At 35.6% G+C, this 19,963-nt stretch overlaps 1 protein-coding gene across 2 annotated transcripts in view; it reads right to left on the bottom strand.

Annotated features, from left to right (window-relative positions):
• Positions 1-3,558: 3,558 nt before the first annotated feature.
• Positions 3,559-19,963, bottom strand: part of ZBTB10 (zinc finger and BTB domain containing 10) — a 40,566-nt gene continuing 24,161 nt past the window's right edge. For both annotated transcript variants that reach the window (XM_016959594.4, XM_016959593.4), the window contains exons 3-6: positions 15,822-15,920; positions 11,257-11,433; positions 10,882-11,054; positions 3,559-10,611 (exon numbers count right to left, since the gene is read on the bottom strand). In XM_016959594.4, coding sequence (XP_016815083.2) covers positions 10,306-10,611; positions 10,882-11,054; positions 11,257-11,433; positions 15,822-15,920 — 755 coding nt within the window. In that variant the 3' untranslated portion in view covers positions 3,559-10,305. The remainder of the gene's footprint in view (positions 10,612-10,881; positions 11,055-11,256; positions 11,434-15,821; positions 15,921-19,963) is intronic.

Raw genomic sequence — 19,963 nt, 5'->3', positions numbered from 1 at the left:
GGAAAGAGCACGCAGCCAGGAGGATCACTTGAGCCTAAGGTGAAGGCTGCCAAGTGAGCTGAGATCACTGCATTCCAGCCTTGGTGACAGAGTGAGACCCTATCTCAAAAAAAAAAAAAAAAAAGAGTGCCCAGCAAAGAAATAGGGGAATATCGATGCTTCCAGGATCAAATAAGAGGAGTGTTATCTGAAGGAAACTAGTCATTAATAATGCTAAATGCTGCAGAGTGGGGTGTGTATTTGACAATTAGTCACTAGTGGCCTTTTGAAGGGTAGTTCCACTAAAATATCGAAGACAGAATCTAGAGTGCTATGGGTTGGACAGTGCATGGAATGCCCTCATAATCTTAAGTGGTTATGTTTTCCTTAGAGTTCCCTTATATATCTTCCCTGATTATATCTGACACTCCTGAAGGGATAGGATCTCATTAAACAGGAAAAACAATAGAGATTTTTCTACATCCCTTAGAACCAAACTAACTTCTGATTAATATTAGCCTTAATATTATGGGAAAACCTTGGAACAAGTTAGGTCAACTTGTGTTTTAAATAGAAATTTTCTGACTCCAAATAGTTGTGCTCAGCACTGAATTTGTATATTTGGCATGTACTTACTGAGAGCCTACTATTCCACCAGACTGGGCAACACAAAGTCTACAAGAAAGTCCTCAATTAGGGCTTCCAATGGGGAATCAGTGTGTCATGACATAAAGGTTTATTATTCAGTTTGATAGTCTTTAGTCTTGGGAACTTTATTGAGGGCTTGATGAAAAGTATTTTTCAGGTCAGCTATTTTGATTCACAGACTTAGCATTTTCAAGCTATGCCCAAGATGACTGACAAGTCTAATTTAGTGACACCTTGTTATGAATGTAGATGTTAATCAGATACTCAACATTTGAAAGGCTACAGAAAGTCTATGTTATAGTGCTCAAGGTTGAAGCATGATTGAAAATAAAAGGCTCTTTTAACATAAATGTGGCAACAAAAGGGTCTAAATTAGCAAATTATTTTTATTAGCAAGTGAAAGTCTCCTCTCATGAAGTTCTGAATGTTATTTCTGAATCAGATATATTATTTCTTTCATCTAGGAACCAGGGTGTTTGGTGGTGGGGGTTGGGGGGACACCTTGGGTACTGAGATATGGTGTAACTAAACTCCTATTAAGGTCTTGCTGTTTAAGAAAGCTGAGATGGTAAGGTTTTTATCCTTTGCAGCTAAAACGATGCCATTAAAGTTAAGTCTCTTTGCTACTCAAGATTTGTAACTCTGGAAAGGAATAATTCATTGATGTTAGGAAGGCACATCATTCTTCAATGTATGTATTACAGGGACAAGGTGCGGGGGAAGGGGAACCTATAGATCAGGGATCAGCAAACTGTGGCTTGCTGCCTAATTTTGTAAATAAACACAACAACACAGCCTTACAATTCACTTCCATATTGTCCATGGATGCTTTTATGCCACAACAGCAGTTGAATAGTTGTGATGGAGACCTTATGGCTCACCAAACCAAAATGTCTGGCCCCTTACAGAAAGTTTGGTGATTCCTACATACATCAAATAATCCTGACTAAAAAGCAAAATACACCCGCATATACAATAGGCAATAAGAAATATATCCAGAATAATATATTCCAACCAATGAGAAAATTGGAATTTTAAACACTTATTAAACATTTGATATATTAATTTTGGAGGATGTAAATATGCTGTGCTTTTTTAAATTAAAAAAACACATTAAATACAGATACTTAGGCTATCACTTTCCTTGAGAATACTTACAGAAGCTTATGATTTCATCCTGTAAGGTGATTTTTTTCTCTACCACCCCGTAAAAAGTGAAATGAACATTAACCTAAGTACCTGCAATTTTAGTGAACTGCTTTATTGGATAGGAAAACTCCTCTACGTCTTTAAACCCTCTCCATCATCTACACCCCTAAAATGGTAGGTAGACTCTACTGTGTCAGTTTCCCTGAGTATATACCAAGTCTTCTGAGAAAAGAGCTTTTCTAGTTCTACAGACTTATCCAATATAGCTGATAGAAACAAGCAGCACTTAAAAAAATATATTCCTATCCTAGAAAAAGACCTAACTGACCAACTTTAATGTCTGCCAGTTAATACAAAAATGTCAAGCACATGCCAAAATTAATAGTTAACATCTTTTTCCCAAAAGGCTGTAGTGCATTTTTAAGGTGAAAGTATTATTTCCCCTCTTATTATGTTGAAGGGGGACAATGTAAAGTGCTGCCTGTATGCATTCTTAATCTGCACTATTTTATATTTGTCTTCATCCTGTAACCTGTTACCCCTCCCAAACACTCCCGCTTTTAAAAACTGCTGATACAAGTCTGGGTGTGGTGGCTAATGCCTGTAATCCCAGCACTTTGGGAGGCTGAGGTGGTTGGATCACCTGAGGTCGGGAGTTTGAGACCAGCCTGACCAACATGGAGAAACCCTGTAGCTACTAAAAATACAAAATTAGCCAGGCGTGGTGGCGTATGCCTGTAATCCCAGCTATTTGCGAGGCTGAGGTAGGAGAATCACTTGAACCCGGGAGGTGGAGGTTATGGTGAGCCAAGATCGCGCCATTGCACTCCAGCCTGGGTAACAAGAGCAAAACTCCATTAAAAAAAAAAAAAAAAGGCTAATACAAAGGGTCTTTTTGGTAAAATTTCCCATTTGTCTAATTTTTCATCTTTTCCCATCCCAACTGACTTGACTTGCAGTATAGTAATAATTGAGAACACTATATACCCTATGGTCTCCTTATTCATCAAAGGGCCTACCCATTTTCTCACAAGTGGGCACTCAATGTATATCTGTGGAATGCATGTATGACCAAAGAGGAAGAGTCCACAGAATGAAACGGGAGCTCACATTTGAGTGTGGTACAAGTCACCCGGAGCAATGAAAGACCACCACAGACTGGGGTGTCAGAGTCAGCTACCTTTAAAAGGCAAATACAGGATAAAAGTTTAGAATGATTCCTGGCTCCAAAACACTGCCTTCAGTCTAATCTAAGATTTTAATAAAAACATATTTACGCCTATGAAATAATAAAACATATAACTTTTAGGTAAATATAAGACTAACAAAAACATACCTACATATGTAAAATTCTAGACTTCACCTTAGGTAAAGTCCTAAAATAACTTCTTCAAATTTCCTTTGCCTAATGAGGATATGGCCCAGGACTAGTACTCTGGGATGCTGATTCAATTCCTACATTTGCTATTATTTGGAATTGGCACGTTTTATTAATGATTTAGGTGACAAGTACTTGAAAAATTAGTGTGGGAAGATCTGCTTTGGAGAATTACCCATGTCTGTACATAAATGCCATAATCCTAATTATCTGGATTATTAGGAATCCAGATGCTACAAATATCCAAGGAGACTACTTGAAAACAGGGGACAGGTTGACAAGAGATGCTAAACTTCACATTACCTTTTACATGAATATGTCTTTCATATGGTAAAATATAAATGCCAAAACCCAACATACCTCTTTACAAATACAAAAATCATGTTGGCAACTAAAACATTAGGTCATTTTAAAATATCTTTATTGATGTATTATTGCACTCTACATCAAAACTCCAACAGGGCTTTTCTTCTAGTTTTTTCACATATAGACCGAATGTTGGGCATTTAAATGTTAGTGGTGTATATGCCAGACATTTTAAAACAAATACTTTGCAGCAAATGGCTAATAATTCTAAGTGTTCTGTTATGGAGACGGTTTAAAAAAAAAATCACAAAGGCTACTTTTGCATTGAGATTTCCATAGTAACATTTGCAGTAGGTTGGATTTGGTCATTACATCTTGCAGTAACATTATCTACTAGGGTTATGTATCCAGGGAAAGGATCCCAAAGGCTCAGTGTGACACCACGTATCATATGCTTGGCAACACAAAATAACTAAACGAAACTGGCTTGATAGCTACATGCCATATGATACTAACAGGCAAAATCCTTAAAGTTGCTAGTGCCTTTTGTCACTCACTTAGTAAATACTTTTGATCAACAAGCTATGTGCCAAATACTATTTGAATGTACTTTGGAATCTTCTAACTTCAAACTTATCCCTAATCTCAAGTATTTATTGAATGAGTTTGGTACAGAAAAATAATACTGAAATTGAAGTTCAGGAGTCCTGGGTCCTAAAACTGACTGGAGTCACTGTAGCAACCTCTCTGGGTATGCTTCATTAGTCTCTTACAGTCTCTTTCAACCTAAATAATTGTACAATAATCCTGAAACCATCTTATGTATTATCTCACCAACTGTTAGGACCTGCGCCAAGAAGACTGTCTTGTGTTTATCTTTCACCAAGATTCTAACACATACCTACTTACACTTGGAAGATTAGCTTTTTCTTATTGCCAAATTTAAGACTGGCCGTGGTGGGAAAAAATCATCTGGCGACAGTAAGGCGGCAGTATTAATAGCAGGTAAGGCGCCATGCAGTTATGGAATCTGTAATATTTTTCATTCACTTTAATTAGCTGAATAGATTTCTATAGTTCACTTTCTTTCTTTAAACTTCAGAAAGACAGTTATGTCATAGCCTAAATTCTGAAGTACCTTTAGTTTTCTTACCTAAACATAGATCCAATAATTCAATTTCCTACACCTGCTCCCAAACACTGGTCTGTGGTGATTTGTGGTGAAAAAGAAAGAAGTTCAGATAGTGGCTTTTTCTATTAAGCTAAACTTGGTGTCTAAATTCTTAATTTCCTAAATTATGTCCTTTTCAGTGTCAAAACATCCTTCGTCCAGTACTTATACATACCAAATTTTATCATTTTAGTGTTTGTTGACTAAGCAAAATAAAAAGCAACTACAAGGGTCCCAACACCTAAAAAAAACTAAGCACAAATCCAACTCTGAAATAGAAATGTCTGGTCAATACTGCCTTTGCCAATATGATTAAGTAATCTCTTTCACTTTACGTAGCGTTATCTCCAGTGGTAGACCTCTTTCTGAAGCAGCCCCATTTCATCTTTGGATAATTAAAAACCGATTTTCAATCTTGAGCCAATGGTCCCAATCATGACCCCTTAGAAACATATAAAGTTTCTTAATTCTTCTGCCTCATGATAGCTCTTTACATGTTTAAAGATACTAGGCATTATAATGCTATGTGGGCTCCCCTTTATTGTGCCCTTCTCCAAACAAAATCAACAAACTCCTGTTTTTCTAAGTCAAGTCTGAATATCTGGCCAGTTCTGATTTCCTTTGCTCTATTACTAACTTTGAAATAACCTAAAAAGCTAGTTATGTTTTCTCTACATTAATAAAGTTTCAAAGACTTGAAATTTATAACATCACATCACTTGTAGTCAATCAGTCCACAAATATACAACATGGGATGAAGCAGTTTACCTTTGCTTTTCAACCCATTTCCAAGATTATGCACAAATGTAAATTACAGGGAATTTTTAATATTTTCTAAAACCTGTAGAGAATCTTAAAAGATACACTGATTACAAATCACTGCTATTAATTAAAGCAGGATTACTTGGAGGTAGCCTGTCATTTATGTACTTTCATATAAAAACATACAAATAAACAAAAAACCCTTATAGTATTCCATAATTCAAACTTGTAAGCCTTAAGTACAAAGATATCTGAATTATACATAAGTCAAAGTTCATTAAGGTGTTCCCCTTACCCCAATTAGTCTAAATTAGTACACTTGCAAAGAAATCTGAATTAAATGTCAGTCAATAAAATTCACAAAGCCAGAAGCAGTTTAGTGCTCACAAGTTTATATTTTTAGGTTTGAATAAAGATTCTTGTGTATTTTCTAAATACACAGACAAAACAGTTTCGGAAGTTTACATACATGTCTTAGGACACTTATATTAGGTAGGTAATTTACATTTTAAAAAGTTGGTCTTCGTAAAAGATCTTCCCAAAGAGCTTTTACAAACAGCAGGCGGAAGTGTTCTTTTATGTTTACAGTGTTCAAAATGCCAATGCTCCCACTTAAATAATGGCCTCAACCATCTCTCCTCAACCCAAAATATTGTTCTCAATAGCTAGTGTACTCCAAATTTAAGTACCCAATGTCATAAAATTTAGGGCTAGAAAACATCTTTTGAAGTGTGCTTATCCCTAACACATTTTAAACTATCTAGAATTCTTTAACTTCAGTTGAAAGCAGGGATACAGCAGGAAAAAAAAAAAAAACTTTCCATTTTAAGTCCTAAAGTGACTAAACACCTGTTAGTTCTAAGTGTGGATATTATGTACCATAGTTAAGTTTAAGGATCTGGGTGACTGAACGGCACAAAAACTGGGGTTTCTATCTAGTTCTTCAGATAAAAACCATTCTTTTATAAAATTAAAATGCCACAGCCGGTTAAGAGCATGTGCTACACTGATGTGTCTTAATATAGTCAAAGTGACAAAACAACTGCTTTATGAAGAAAGAGTAGTAAGGAAATTTATTGGGGGGAGGAAAGACACTCAAAATTCTAAACACAGCTGTCTTATAGGAAAAATATAAATCCATAGACTCCATTAAGAGCTGAAATTCTACAAGAGTTGTTTAATGAGGCAGCAATAGAGCCTCCCTGAAAGAGTATGGGCTTCAGAATCAGACGTGGTCAAATTCGAGCTCTATCACAGCTGTGTTAAATTAGCCAAGTTTCTGAATTTCTCTGAGCCTTTCCTCATCTATAAAATGGAGACAATTAGCACCTACCTTATAGAGGATTAAGGTAAAATCATGTATACAGCACAACGGCAAGTGTGGGCACTCAAAAAAAAAAAATTGGTAGTTTTTTGAATCGTTTTTCAGAAAAATGAATCTAAACCCTTCATGCTATGTTCAGAAAATCCTAAAAAATATAAATAAAGCTTACTAAAGTTTTAAAAATTACGATTTTTAAACCTATTTTCCATCACACTTTCCCCCGTATGATACTACTACAGTGATATTCAGGCCGTTTACACCATTTTGTATTAATATAAATGCCCAAGTCCTAATCCTTTCATTTCCTATTTTCTCCTTCCTTTCCCCCATCTTTTCTTATTTCTTTTTCCTCTTGGTTCTTATCTATTATTAAACAACTTTAAGATGTGTTATGCACCTATTATGTACCAGTGTTCTAAGCACTTTACATGAATTAACGCATTTAGCTCACTCTTCTCCATTAGGATGGCTGTACCTAACCCAGCTAGTGTGTTTTCCCCAATTTCAAAGCTACTCATTACTGTTCAGTTTCCCTTTCCTATAACGTTTCTTCTTTTTTAAACTCTTAATTGCTAGTGTGCTAAATTTAGCAAAATATCTAGTAAATAAGAAAAATGAACAGGGGTCCATATGGAAGTATCTGTCTCTGAGAACTCTAATAATGCACAATCTTGATTTATGAGACGGTCTGTAACTACAGAGTGAATATGAAAGAAAGTTTATACTCTTCCCCTTCATTAAAAGCTCTAAAATACTTTTTCATTTAAAATATAAATTACAAGAGACAACTTCGCCAAATGTGTAACATAATTCTGCCAGAGTTCCACAGACAAAATTATGAGTATTTCATTGTTACCTCTGAGACCAATCATAAGTTCTTAGTATCTATCAACTTCCTGAAATTTTACTGTAAGTCAGAAAAAGAATACACTTAAAAAAATAGAAATGTCCAGTAGTATACCTTAGTACTAAAACTATTTTTTTAAAAGATCTAGATGGGAAAAGGCAGTCCCTCGAGATCATGAAACAAAATAAGTTAGGCAGTCAGCAAGTAGAAAAATCTGTCAATTCTGTTTCTGGTAAAATGTTTACTTCAAAGAAATTTTTATATAGGCTGAGGCTAATATATTCAAGAGTATAAACACTTTTCCTTTGGATTACCTAAAAACAAACTTTTAAAGTATCATATTTCAATTGACTAAAAATATAGCCAAATCTGTCACAACACAACATAAAAGTAATGGACAATTATAGAATATTTTAAATTAACAGTAACAAGCCATCTACATCAAACCTTATTTCCAACTAAAACCAAACAAAAGCACAACAATCCTGTAGTGTACCAAGTGTGTATTTCAATTTACTGTATGCAATCTAACAAAAATTTGGTCATAATTTACCAGATATACATAAATGATTTAAGTAGTAAAAGAAAATTCAGCTTCAAGAGAGTAAGTTCATATCTTGAGGAAAAGTAAAAGTACATTAAGAATGTAAAGCCAAGTCCAGTTTCTATGCAATAAGTGAACTGTAGTCTAATAAAGCAGATTTAGGTGATTTTTAGATATATATCTTTGTTCTTTAATATATATTTATATATAGACAGATCTACCAATTGTAAACTAGTTTATTTAAAGGAAGGGGATAAATGGGATGAAAGAAATCTTTATACTATACTTACATATTCACAAAGAACATTTTACGTTTAAAATACTTTTTCATTCATAGTATCTTTGCCCAACTAATTTCTACCAGAAATACATTTTACTCATTTGTCTAGAACATTAAGAAGTACTCATCTGTTTTAAACAAAAATCAAACCGAAACTATTCTTATCTGTCAGGTTTACAGTTATGTAGAAACTACAATATAGATGACAAAAGATGCATCTAACCATGTAACTGTAATTTATCTTTGATTTATCCAAGCAGAAACATCATTGTCTAACAATAAACCATTATTCTACTGAAATCAGAGACAATGATAAAGCTTGTCTCTTAAAAAACATCAACTTTTCAACTTTGATCAGATGGAGCACCAAAGGGATTATATCTGTCAAAGCATCTTTGCAATTTTTTCCACATAACTAGCATAATTTAGTTACCTGATATAAAATAGGAAAATATACTCAATTTTTATTTAAAAGAAAGCTGAAAATATGACATCCCTCAATCTTATATAATATACAATATGCTAATAAATGCCATACATGTTAACAATACGTGAAATGCTGCTGAGAGTTCCACAATCAGCTAATTCATGTCACCAGGCTAAGTAAATCTGACAATTCACCTCAATATGTCACCCTTTGTACCCTGAAGAATTTAGTTTATAGAATAATAAAGCTTCTCAGAATTTTATTTGTAAGATTTTTGAGACTGTTGAATCATGGTGACTACTAGAAAGACTGTATCAAGGTGTAGTGACTTCAAGGACAGAAAAAAATAAATTAAGTATTGATCATAATTTCAAAACAATCAATATCCCGCTAAGTATGAAACAAAAGAGAATGCACATTTTGTGTTAATTTTCATGATAAAAGGGACACGGGTAAAAACCTGATATTTCACTTATATTGCATAACAAGCTAACCAAACTGGACATGGTGGATAAATTATAAAACAAATCATTTTACTTATTTCTATGATTTTTCTTTCAACTAGGTCTTTCAAATAGGACTGAGGTATAGTACACTGGCAAAAATAAAGAGGCAAACAAGAATAGTGCCAAAGTAACAGATACCCAAAACCAAATACCATGTCAGAAAATATCATATAGTAACCATTTATCAGATTAGAGCAGCAGAAGAAAGTTACTTCTAAATCATAATCATTTTAGTGGTATTTGTCAACTTCGCCACGGTAACTTCATAACATCATTCTTCATTTGTGAAGTAGTAAAATTCATGTCAAAAAGGAAGGGGAGAATGGAGGAAGTCAGTTAGTTCATTCCAATAAATTACCTCTCCAGTTCTTATAAACATGCCCATCAGCACAAAATCGAGAAATAATACCTAAGACTAGAAGAGACTTGGTTTAAGTTATGAAGCAAATTAAATGGAAAAATACAAGAAAATAGAACCAATGGGGTTGAAAAAGCCCCTCACTGAAAATCTGTATTAAAAAAAATAAAATTAATAAAAATAAAAATAGAAACAAAACTCTACTAGTACAAACTAGCCTGAGTGGTTTGATGGACAGAGTGATTGGGTCAATTGTCACTGTACTTCCATAAATGGATTTTCTCCATTCATGTTAAAGTAGCACATGAATGTAAGCTCTTTAAGGACTATTTTCATAGGACCCAAATAGTTACTGTATATCCTATAAATAAAAAATATTTTACTTTGATAACTGACTGAGTATGTGGGGACTCCATGTAATCCAACCACATGGTTGTTTGCTGTATAGTCCTGTGCAAATATAAAAAAAAAATTTTTTGCTATAAGGCTTTGACCCTACAGTTTTCACAGCAACATAACTACTATCCAGCATGTACCATATTTTGCAAGCCTTCAAGTTCAACAATCCAAATTGTCGATTCATATTAGGTCCAAATGCAGCATCCTTGAGGAGTATAGTAGGTCAGTTAATCATCTAGAGACATACAAACTTCTCCTGATTCATCCCATCGAGAGGGATCATTCTGATCTTCTCCATCATCAACTAGCTCTTCATCAGCTTCTCCTACTTCATTCTCCTCGTATTCTTCATCCCGAGGGAATTCTGTATCCTGTCCCTGATCTACACCTTCTTGCCCTCCTGGTTGTGATTTATCTGCACAGTCTACACAAACACCATAACGTCGAGATCCATGTCTTATTCCAACACTGGCTGCTAACATGAAGATCTTCTTACACACCATACATTTGTATTTTTTATCCTTTTTATGCACCTAATTGGAGGGGGGAAAAATCCAATATAAGGATATTATATATAATAGAATGCATTTGAACCACTCAAATTAAACCACACATTTAATAGTGAGTGAATACACCACTGTTTCTCTGTAAAAAGCTCACTATCAGTTCATAAAGTCAAACTGTTTAAAGCAATTTAGGAGATAATCTTCCTTAAATTCACAATTAACTGTTTAAATCCCTTTAAACTTCACTGACATAAATATAGTTTATCTCAAAGATCAGCTGTATTTAAAGTTACTTACCAGGGAATGTCTTTTTACATGTTCTCTTCGAGTAAACAGTTTTCCACAAATATCACAGCTAAATGATCTCACTCCTGTGTGAATGAGCAAGTGCCTTTTTAGTGTTCGTCTGTATTTGGCTACATAGCTACAATGAGGGCATTTTAACTTGTTCATGATTAGAGATGATTCACCTATGAGAATTAAAAAAAGAGAAAGTGCTTATTACACATTAAACAGAAAACTTGCTATCAAAACTTCTTATCTCTATCTCTGAGAACAGCAATTATGTGGAGCTACTGCTACTTGGTTTTTAAAAAATGCAGAATATGAAAGCTTTTAATTGTTAACAATTATTTAATTAATTCTGTATTTGTTTAGTTGACTAATACTTGCCATTTTCCCAGGTTTCTTGTTTTGGCCAAGATTCTGGCAATAATCCATACTTGAAATCATTTGAAGCACCTGGTATCAATCCATACTTGAAATCATTTGAAGTACCTGGTATCAATCCATACTTGAAATCATGTGAAGGACCAGGCATCAAACCATACTTGAAATCATGTGAAGTACCTAGTACAAGTAAAAATTCTGAATTAATAATGGTAATAAAGATCTGTCTCTCATTAGAGTCAGAAAACAGAAAATATATTTATATCCTACAGGCATTATGATAGAATTTCATAGTATGAGTTAAATAAAACTGTATTTTAGTCTAAAATTGAGATGTCTTCCTACTTTATTATCACAATTAAACAAAATACCATTCAACTATAGTAGAAGAAATTCAGTTAAAAAAATTAATCATGGGCCAGGCACAGTGGCTCATGCATATAATCCCAGCACTTTGCGAGGCTGAGGCAGAAGGATCACTTGAGCCCAGGAGTTTGCAACCAGCCTGGGCAACATGGAGAAACTCCATCTCCATCTCTACAAAAAAATTTTAAAAATTAGCTGGGCATGGTGGTGTGTGCCTGCAGTCCCAGCTACTGGGGAAGATCATTTGAGCCCGGGAGTTGCAGTGATTCAAGATTGTGCCACTGCACTCCAGCCAGGGCAACACAGTGGGAACATGTCTCAAAAAAAAAAAAAAAAAAAAAGGTGGCGGGCGGGAGAAAAAAACATGAATATCATTTAATTGTGCAGACACCACAAGAAATTACCCTTTTAAAGGATGGGTATATTCAAACCAGAACTCCTAATAGTTGCTTTTTCTAACTACTCTATCACTTAAGATTTTATCACCCTAAAGCCCAGCTATCAAATGGGATATTCTCCTTATTACGAATCCAGGACAGGCACATAATTTTAAGATTAATTGGTACAGAAAAATAGACTAAGAATAAAGAATATATATAGGATAATTAAAAATGTAAAGTTCTATTACTAGATCCTTGTTTCAGACATATTAGGGCAAGGTAACTGAATGCTCTCAGGGTTCCCTGAAATTTCTTTCTAACTCCATCCTTAAATAAAATAACGTGCAGAATATAGAATCAAAATAGAATAATGCATGTGCCTAAGGATCTTCAGATTAGCAAGGACAGGAATTATATCCACTGGATTTAATTCCATCTTTAATGTAATTCCTTGGACCAGGAACCTTTTGGCAATAGGAATATATCCAGAATCTTCCACAACTATTGCCACCCTGATCCAATCAATCATGAGCTCTAGCCCCTGGACTGTCTTCAGTAGCCACCAAAAACTTGTCTCCCTACTTCCACTGTTGCCTTCCTAGAGTCTGTTCTCAGCAGAGAAATCACAGATTCTTTAAAACACTACCTTAAGTCAGGTCACCACTCAGCTTACAAGGCTGCAAAGACTACCCACCCTCACAGTAAAAGCTAGAGACTTTCAATATCCTCCAAAGCTTTACCCGGTGGAGCCCTGGCTTCCAACCACCCTTTCCTTTCAGTCACTCTATTCCAACTATACTGACCTCTGTTCTGTTCCTCGTCCATGATAAGCATGCTCCCAATTCAAAGTGCTTAAGCTTTCCTCTGCCTAAAACACTCCTTGCCAAGATACAGTTCACTCAAGCAGCAATAATACATTTTCCTCCCATGGGCATCACGGTTTTAAAAGTAAAGAATGTTTACCCAAATGGATTTCCTAAGAATCACTTCCCATATATGTTCTCAGACATGCTGTCCCTCTTAAAAATTAAGATAACTTAAGATTACTTTTTGGTGAAAGTCTTAATACCCAACAAAGTAAAAATGTCTCTAAAATATTTTAAAACTGCACATCATTACTTTTACTGTAAACTGTGCTGTACTTGGAATACCGTCACCGGTTTTTGATGTAAAGAAAGCCCCCTGAACCCATAGCTACATAAATTCAACTATAACTCATTATAGCTGCACCTAATTAGTGTTTGGGAGTAAGCTGTAAGAATCCTAAAGTGAAGCATTTCTGTGTGAGGGATAAAGAATGGGACGGAAGTGGTAGCCTGTGGAGGTCAACCTACTGTTAGTTTCACATTTCTAAACAAAGTTTGAGCTTTATGATCCATATTTCTTGTCTAAATCAGTACAAACTCCTGCGCCTATCTTACTTGCCTTGGTTTTTCTATTGTTTAAGACACATGCCCTACAATTACTTGTAGAATAAATGTTATCTAGCAAATGCCAATACGTACTTCTGACTTGCTCAAAATACTTGGAAAACTAGTACCAAAAGACACATTAGATGTTCTAATATCTACAATTAAATATTATTCACAACATGTAAGAATAAGGAAATAGGCCAGGCACAGTGGCTCGTGCCTGTCATCCCAGTAATTTGAGAGGCTGTGGGAGGATCGCTTGAGCCCATGAGATTCAGGCCAGCCTGGGTGACAGAGTGAGACCCCATCTCAAAAGAAAAAGGAGACAGAAGAATATCCCTAAAACCATTTGTAAACTGAAAATCCAAGATTCAACATCCATGATAACAAGGAATGAATACTCTATCTGGAATACAAAATGGTAATTCAAATTAAGTAAACCTTGCCCCAAATTTCTTTCATCTCTCCTAATTCTTATAACAGAGAATACTTGTAGGAATTACAAGAGTGGCCTAAATAAAGGTACTGTCATTGTAATTCAATACACTTAAGGATCATTAAGGTCATTATAGATCTCTTCAAAATGGTGCTTACTGATCAATAATATCCTTCTGGGTACATTATTCCACAATAGAAAACTAAGGAAAAAGCAATGTAAATTTTTGACATCAAAATCATCAAGCAAAGGCTGATCTCAGATGCAAAAATACTAATGAATCGAAATGTCCCCTTTAAGAGGAATAACCCTATATCAAAGGTTTACAAATTTAAAATTTTACCTATGAATTCAAATATCCCTAATTAAACCCATTCTTGGACTAGATTTCAAAACTGAGAAAGCAAGTGCAGTAACATCTTCTTGCGCGGTTAGCAACTTTCTGTACGAGCAAAAAAATCTTTAAAATTCAACACATCTGACGTACAAACTGCTAATTTCAAAACTTGTTTTGTAAATTCTTTTAAACAGTCAGGGGAAATCACCTTAAGGCAGTTTCTTCAGAAATGTGGCTTTATTTTGGTCAGTACATACTGAATTCAGAGCCCATGACTACTCTTAGTAACAAGTACCTCACTGTCTCTGTTCTCACCAACTTTGAAAAGAATTCCAAAGCTAATAAAATTGAAACAATCAATAAACATCCATATCCATCTTCAACAAATACTAGTTTTGTCAAGTTTTTATGTACACACATATATGCTTTCTATGCACTATTTAGAAACATGCATGCTCATAACTTCAAGCCTAAATGCATCTTCTAGAACATGCTCCTAGATAACCACTGTATAAGAAATTTAAAATTAACTGAATATCACTTAACACACACTACATATTCTAATTTCCAGTTGGCCCCAAAATGTCCTCTTTAGCCATTTTTTGTTCCCATGATCTAATCAAGATCCATGCTGCACTTTAGTTTACTTCCTTGGTCTCCTTCAATCTAGTGGTTTCCCCACTTGTCTGTCGTAACATTAACATTTTAGAGTTTGGACTACCTGTCGTATACATCGATGTCTGGGTTTTCCTTTGTCATTAGATACAAGCTAAACAGTTTCTCAAGAATACTGCATAGGAAATGTTGTATGCCAGGCGGCACATCAAACCAGCCAGCCCTTAATTTTGGTTTGTGCTCTTTTTAATGGCACTAAGTTTAATCACTTAGTTATGACAATCTTTCTCAGATCTCCTTATTGTAAATTTACCTTTTCCCCTTTGCAAGTGGAAATCATCTATGGGAATCCATGGGAATAATTTGAGACCATGTGAATATGATATTCCCCAACAATCTTTCACCCAATCATAGTGGGACAAGCCCATTAACAGTGGCTTAACATCCACTGATGATTTTGAATTATTTCCTGTGGGGATTGCAAAATAGCTATTTTTCCAATTCTATCATTCTTCTATCAGCTTGGCATTCTTCTGTAAACAATGACTTTCTTTTACTCTATTTTATTCATAACATACTCATGGATTCTTTGTTTTTATATTCATCAAGCTTCCTCCAACGCACTGCTGACATCACACAGAACTAATCAACATTTTCTATAGCCATTAACTACACCATCATTTTGCATAAAAACTAATTAAAATAAATTCAACCATTATCGTAATTACCATTTCTGTTCCGTATCTATATACCAGCAGGAAGCCATAAGGCATATTAACTCAATTACTTTTTATATGTAGGAGTTTTTAAAACTAAACAAATGACTCCGTCAAACATACAAAACCGGAAACATCAATTTGCATTTACCAATTTTCCAGTCATCATAAACATAGCTACCATAGATTGAAAGTAGTTATATACAATAGAACCCCTTTATGGAAGAGAAATTACACTAGGCTGCAGGTAAGATGTAACACTTCCCAATCTTAAATGTACTGTTGCTAAAATCTTACTGTACCTACCAGCATCACCTCCATCTTGACTAGTGCCAGCTTCAGCCAATAAATTTGCATTCACATTCCTATCACCATCTGGCCCCGAGAGTAGAGCACCATCTAAATCTGAAAAGGAAACATAGAAAAATTTATCTACAAACCACACCATAGCCACCACCCAAAACACCACTCTTTCTTGGAACTGTTTCTTAAATAAAAAGTACCATCTGTAAGTAATGAATTATCTACTGTGTTCAATACTACAAGGCTCACAGAAGCCTAAGACATGTACAGTGAGTACAGTGTACTGGTTAGGAATGGGCTGTAGAACCAGGGTAAATTAGGTGCCACTCCTGTTTCTGTTACAGGCTATGTGACCATGTGCCTTAGTTTCTCCCTAATTTACATCCACCTATATCATAGATGTGATCTAGGAATCTAATTGGATAATATAACAAGCCAAGTGTTACAATTATGGTACTTGACACTCAAACAATACTGCTAGTACTAACTAGTAAGTACTAGATGTATAAAACATTGCTGGTGCATCCATATTGGTTCAGAAGTGGAGACCAATTAAAGCTAGACTGCTTGGCTGGAAGTGGGGGCTCAGGCCTATAATCCCAGCACTTTAGGAAGCTGAGGTGGGCAGATCACTTGAGGCCAGGAGTTTGAGATCAGCCTGGTCAACATGGAAAAACCACACCTCTACAAAAAATACAAAAATTAACCAAGTGTGGTGGCACACACCTGTAGTCCCAGCTACTTGGGAGGCTGAGGTGGGAGGATCCGCCTGAGTCCGGGAGGCAGAGGCTACAGTGAGCTGAAATCACACCACTGCACTCCAGCCTGGGGTGACAGAGTGAGACCCCAACTCAAAAAAAAAAAACAGTTTTTGTCAGAATACAGAATATAGATGGCAAATAAAACCATGGGAGTGAAACAGATGAGACAGTGAGAAAAGATTAAGTATACTGAATAATCCTAACATTTAATGAGTTACAAAAAATATATAAAAGACTTTTAAGGGAAAAGTAGTCCACTTTGCCAATGCTCCCTAGAATTCAAGATGAGGGCTAAAAATGGACATCACTTTCATTCAATAAGCACCTAGGATGTCACTGGTAATCTTACTGAGCGATACTGGTGAGTAGGTGGGGCAAGCAGAAAAAATAAGAGTGGTCTGTGTTCTGAAGAGAAGATGATCAATTAAGAAAAAATACTGACAATCTTTTTGAGAAATTTAGCTATAAAAGGGAAGTGTGAGAAATAGGGTAACGACTGATTTTTTTCTTTTTTAAGAAACTGAAAGTTACTTTTTTTTGGAGACAGGGTCTCCCTCTGTCACCCAGGCTGGAGTGCAGTGGCACGATCTCAGCTCACTGCAACCTCTGCCTCCCAGGTTCAACCGATTCTCCTACTTCAGCCTCTCAGATAGCTGGGACTACAAGTGCACACCACCACACCTGGCTAATTTTTGTAATTTTTTGTAGAGACAGGGTCTCACTATGTTGCCCAGGCTGGTCTTGAATGCCTGGGCTCAAGCAATCCTCCTGCCTTGGCCTCCCAAAGTGCTGGGATTACAGGCATGAACCACAGCACCCGGCCGAAAATTACATATGTGAATACTGACAGGAAGGAGTCACTAAAGGGAGAATACTAAAGACATTGCTGCGAAGAGAAGGAATTATCCATTGTGTAAGATTCCTAAGGAGTCTTGCGATACAGGAGCACAGGTCTGGGTACTTAAGAGAGACAGCAGAGACAAGCAGTGTACATAGAGAGAGCTAAAGCCAGAACTTAAGGATATTCCACCAGGCTGTTGGCTTCTCTTTTCTCTGTAAGGTGAAATTAGTAGAATGTAGCATTATTGCTTAGAGTAAATGGGTTGGAAGTCAGAACAATGAACAAGTATTTAATCTGGTAACACATTAAATAACAGTAAATAGATACAGAACTCCTTTGCCCAATCCTTAAGAACGGGGATACTGTTCAGGTATCTAGGATAATAGCTAGATAGGATACTATTTAGGTATTTTCCTAGTATTTATCATAATGCATGATAAATAAAAGGCTTTTAAAAATATTGTTTGCCATGCATGGTGGGGCTTCAAGCCTGTAATCCCAGCACTTTGGGATATATATGTATTAGAGTTAAATGCTGGCTTGAATAGTCTTGCCCTTTGCAACTTATATCACTAAACAAAGTTTAGTTTTAATTCATGGTATCTGAAGAATAATTTGGTTTTTTGGTCTACAATTAAACTAAAACCTATCATGAACTGAAAATATTTAATTGAAATTTAGTGGTTTTGTTTTCTTAAAGTTAAATGTATTTCAATAATCAAAAAATAAAATTGGCCAGGCATGTGCTAGTCCTAGCCACTGAGGAAGCTGAGGCGGGAGAATGGCTTGAGCCCAGGAGTCCAACGCTGCAGTGAGCTACAATCACACCACTATACTACAGCCTGGGCAAGAGTGAGACCCTGTCTCAACAAAATTGAAATAAAAATAAAAAATACAATTATTCAATTTCACTAGATTTCTCAATCTTTTTTAAAAAAAGTCATTATTCTGAAATGCAGTCTGTTCAAGGACATTTCTTACAATTCTGCCAAGTGGGTTTCCAAATACAGGTTTCTATTTATGCAAAATTCTATAGTGAATTGTTGAAGGCTTTCCTCAACTCTTAAGAGGCATTTCCTATCTCCTACCCTACCCCTGAAGTATTATATTAGAATTTGTGATTTCTAATTCTACATGGACAACAAGTATAGACCTCCTCAGCCAAAACCTTACAAAATAAGTATCAAGTATATTTGTCTTGTGTCTCTTTTGAAAGGCACCAACTACGTGGTTCTTGATATCAAAAACAAATCTCAAAAACAGGTGAGTTCTTCCAAGTTGACAATCTTTTGACAATAGTGTGCTTAACTTTCAGGAACCAATATATTATGTCACTGCTTACCTTATTCAAAACCAGCCAAACCACCTAGCAACTCATTATTAGAGATGTTGATGTGAATGGAATAGAAGCCAACCAACCAACCATTTACTTGACACGAATGAATTTTGCTTCATTAGGAAGCATGATAGCAACTCTTGGTCATCATCTTTTTCTCTAAAATTACAAGATTACAAAATAAACTCTAATACACCTGCTTTTGTGATATCCAGTATCTTCCTATGGGAATCTTATGCTTCATTTAAAGGTAGCAAAAAAAGGGCTAAGATTTCTTTGCAAACAGCAGAAATCCTTTCTGAAGACTAATTCAAACATTAGTTTCCTTTCCCCTCTTCTCAATACTGCACTTGTCTAAAACACACACACACACACACACACACACACACACACACCCCTACACTGGTTTCACAAAATGACGGCTATTTTTCTGACTGGTGGCAGGTACATGGGTGGTATGTAATATTCAAATGACCAGAGCTAAATGACAAGCCATGTAGGATTTCTCCTATTTTAAAAAAATGTCTTTTCTCAGTGAACAGATAGTAGCAACCCCTATAACAAAAATGGATTGTATGCATCCGGCAGTAAAATCTTTCAACTTTTTATCAATGAGTAAACTAAGGCTGAGGGAGGTTAAATAACAAGCTAGTGGCAGAGGTCTGCACTATTTAGTAACTGTATTACATTGCTTCCTGACAGTTTATTACAAGCACCAAGCCTCAGGGCCTGGCACATAAGCAAGCAATCAAAAAACTACAATTTGCAATGCTGCGAACATGAGTGCAGAAGTATATTCACACGTACTTTGCTACTGATACTTGATATGCTCTTTTTGTGAAATGAACAAAAATAAACATTAATTCCACTCTGTGTTAAACCAGCATCCACTTTATTACCTTCCCTTTATTTAACAATATATTCTCCAAAATCTTAAGGATACCAAGGTACTAGCTATCATTGCTCTTTACAGTAATACTTTTTGTCTACTTTAAAGCAATCTCCTCCTTAGAATTCACATTTATATACTTCTCTAACCATGTATTGCATTTTAAATAATATCTTAATGAGAGGTACTATTCATGGAAGGACGGGTACAATGGCTCATGTCTGTAATCCCAGCACTTTGGGAGGAAGCCAAGGTAGAAGGATCGCTTGAGCCCACGAGTTCAAGGCTGCAGCAAGCTATGATCATGCCACTGCACTC

Source organism: Pan troglodytes, chromosome 7 (genome assembly GCF_028858775.2).
Source record: "Pan troglodytes isolate AG18354 chromosome 7, NHGRI_mPanTro3-v2.0_pri, whole genome shotgun sequence".
Taxonomy (NCBI): Eukaryota; Metazoa; Chordata; class Mammalia; order Primates; family Hominidae; genus Pan; species Pan troglodytes.
Note: the sequence above shows the minus strand (reverse complement) of the source record. Positions and strands in the feature narration are given on the sequence as shown.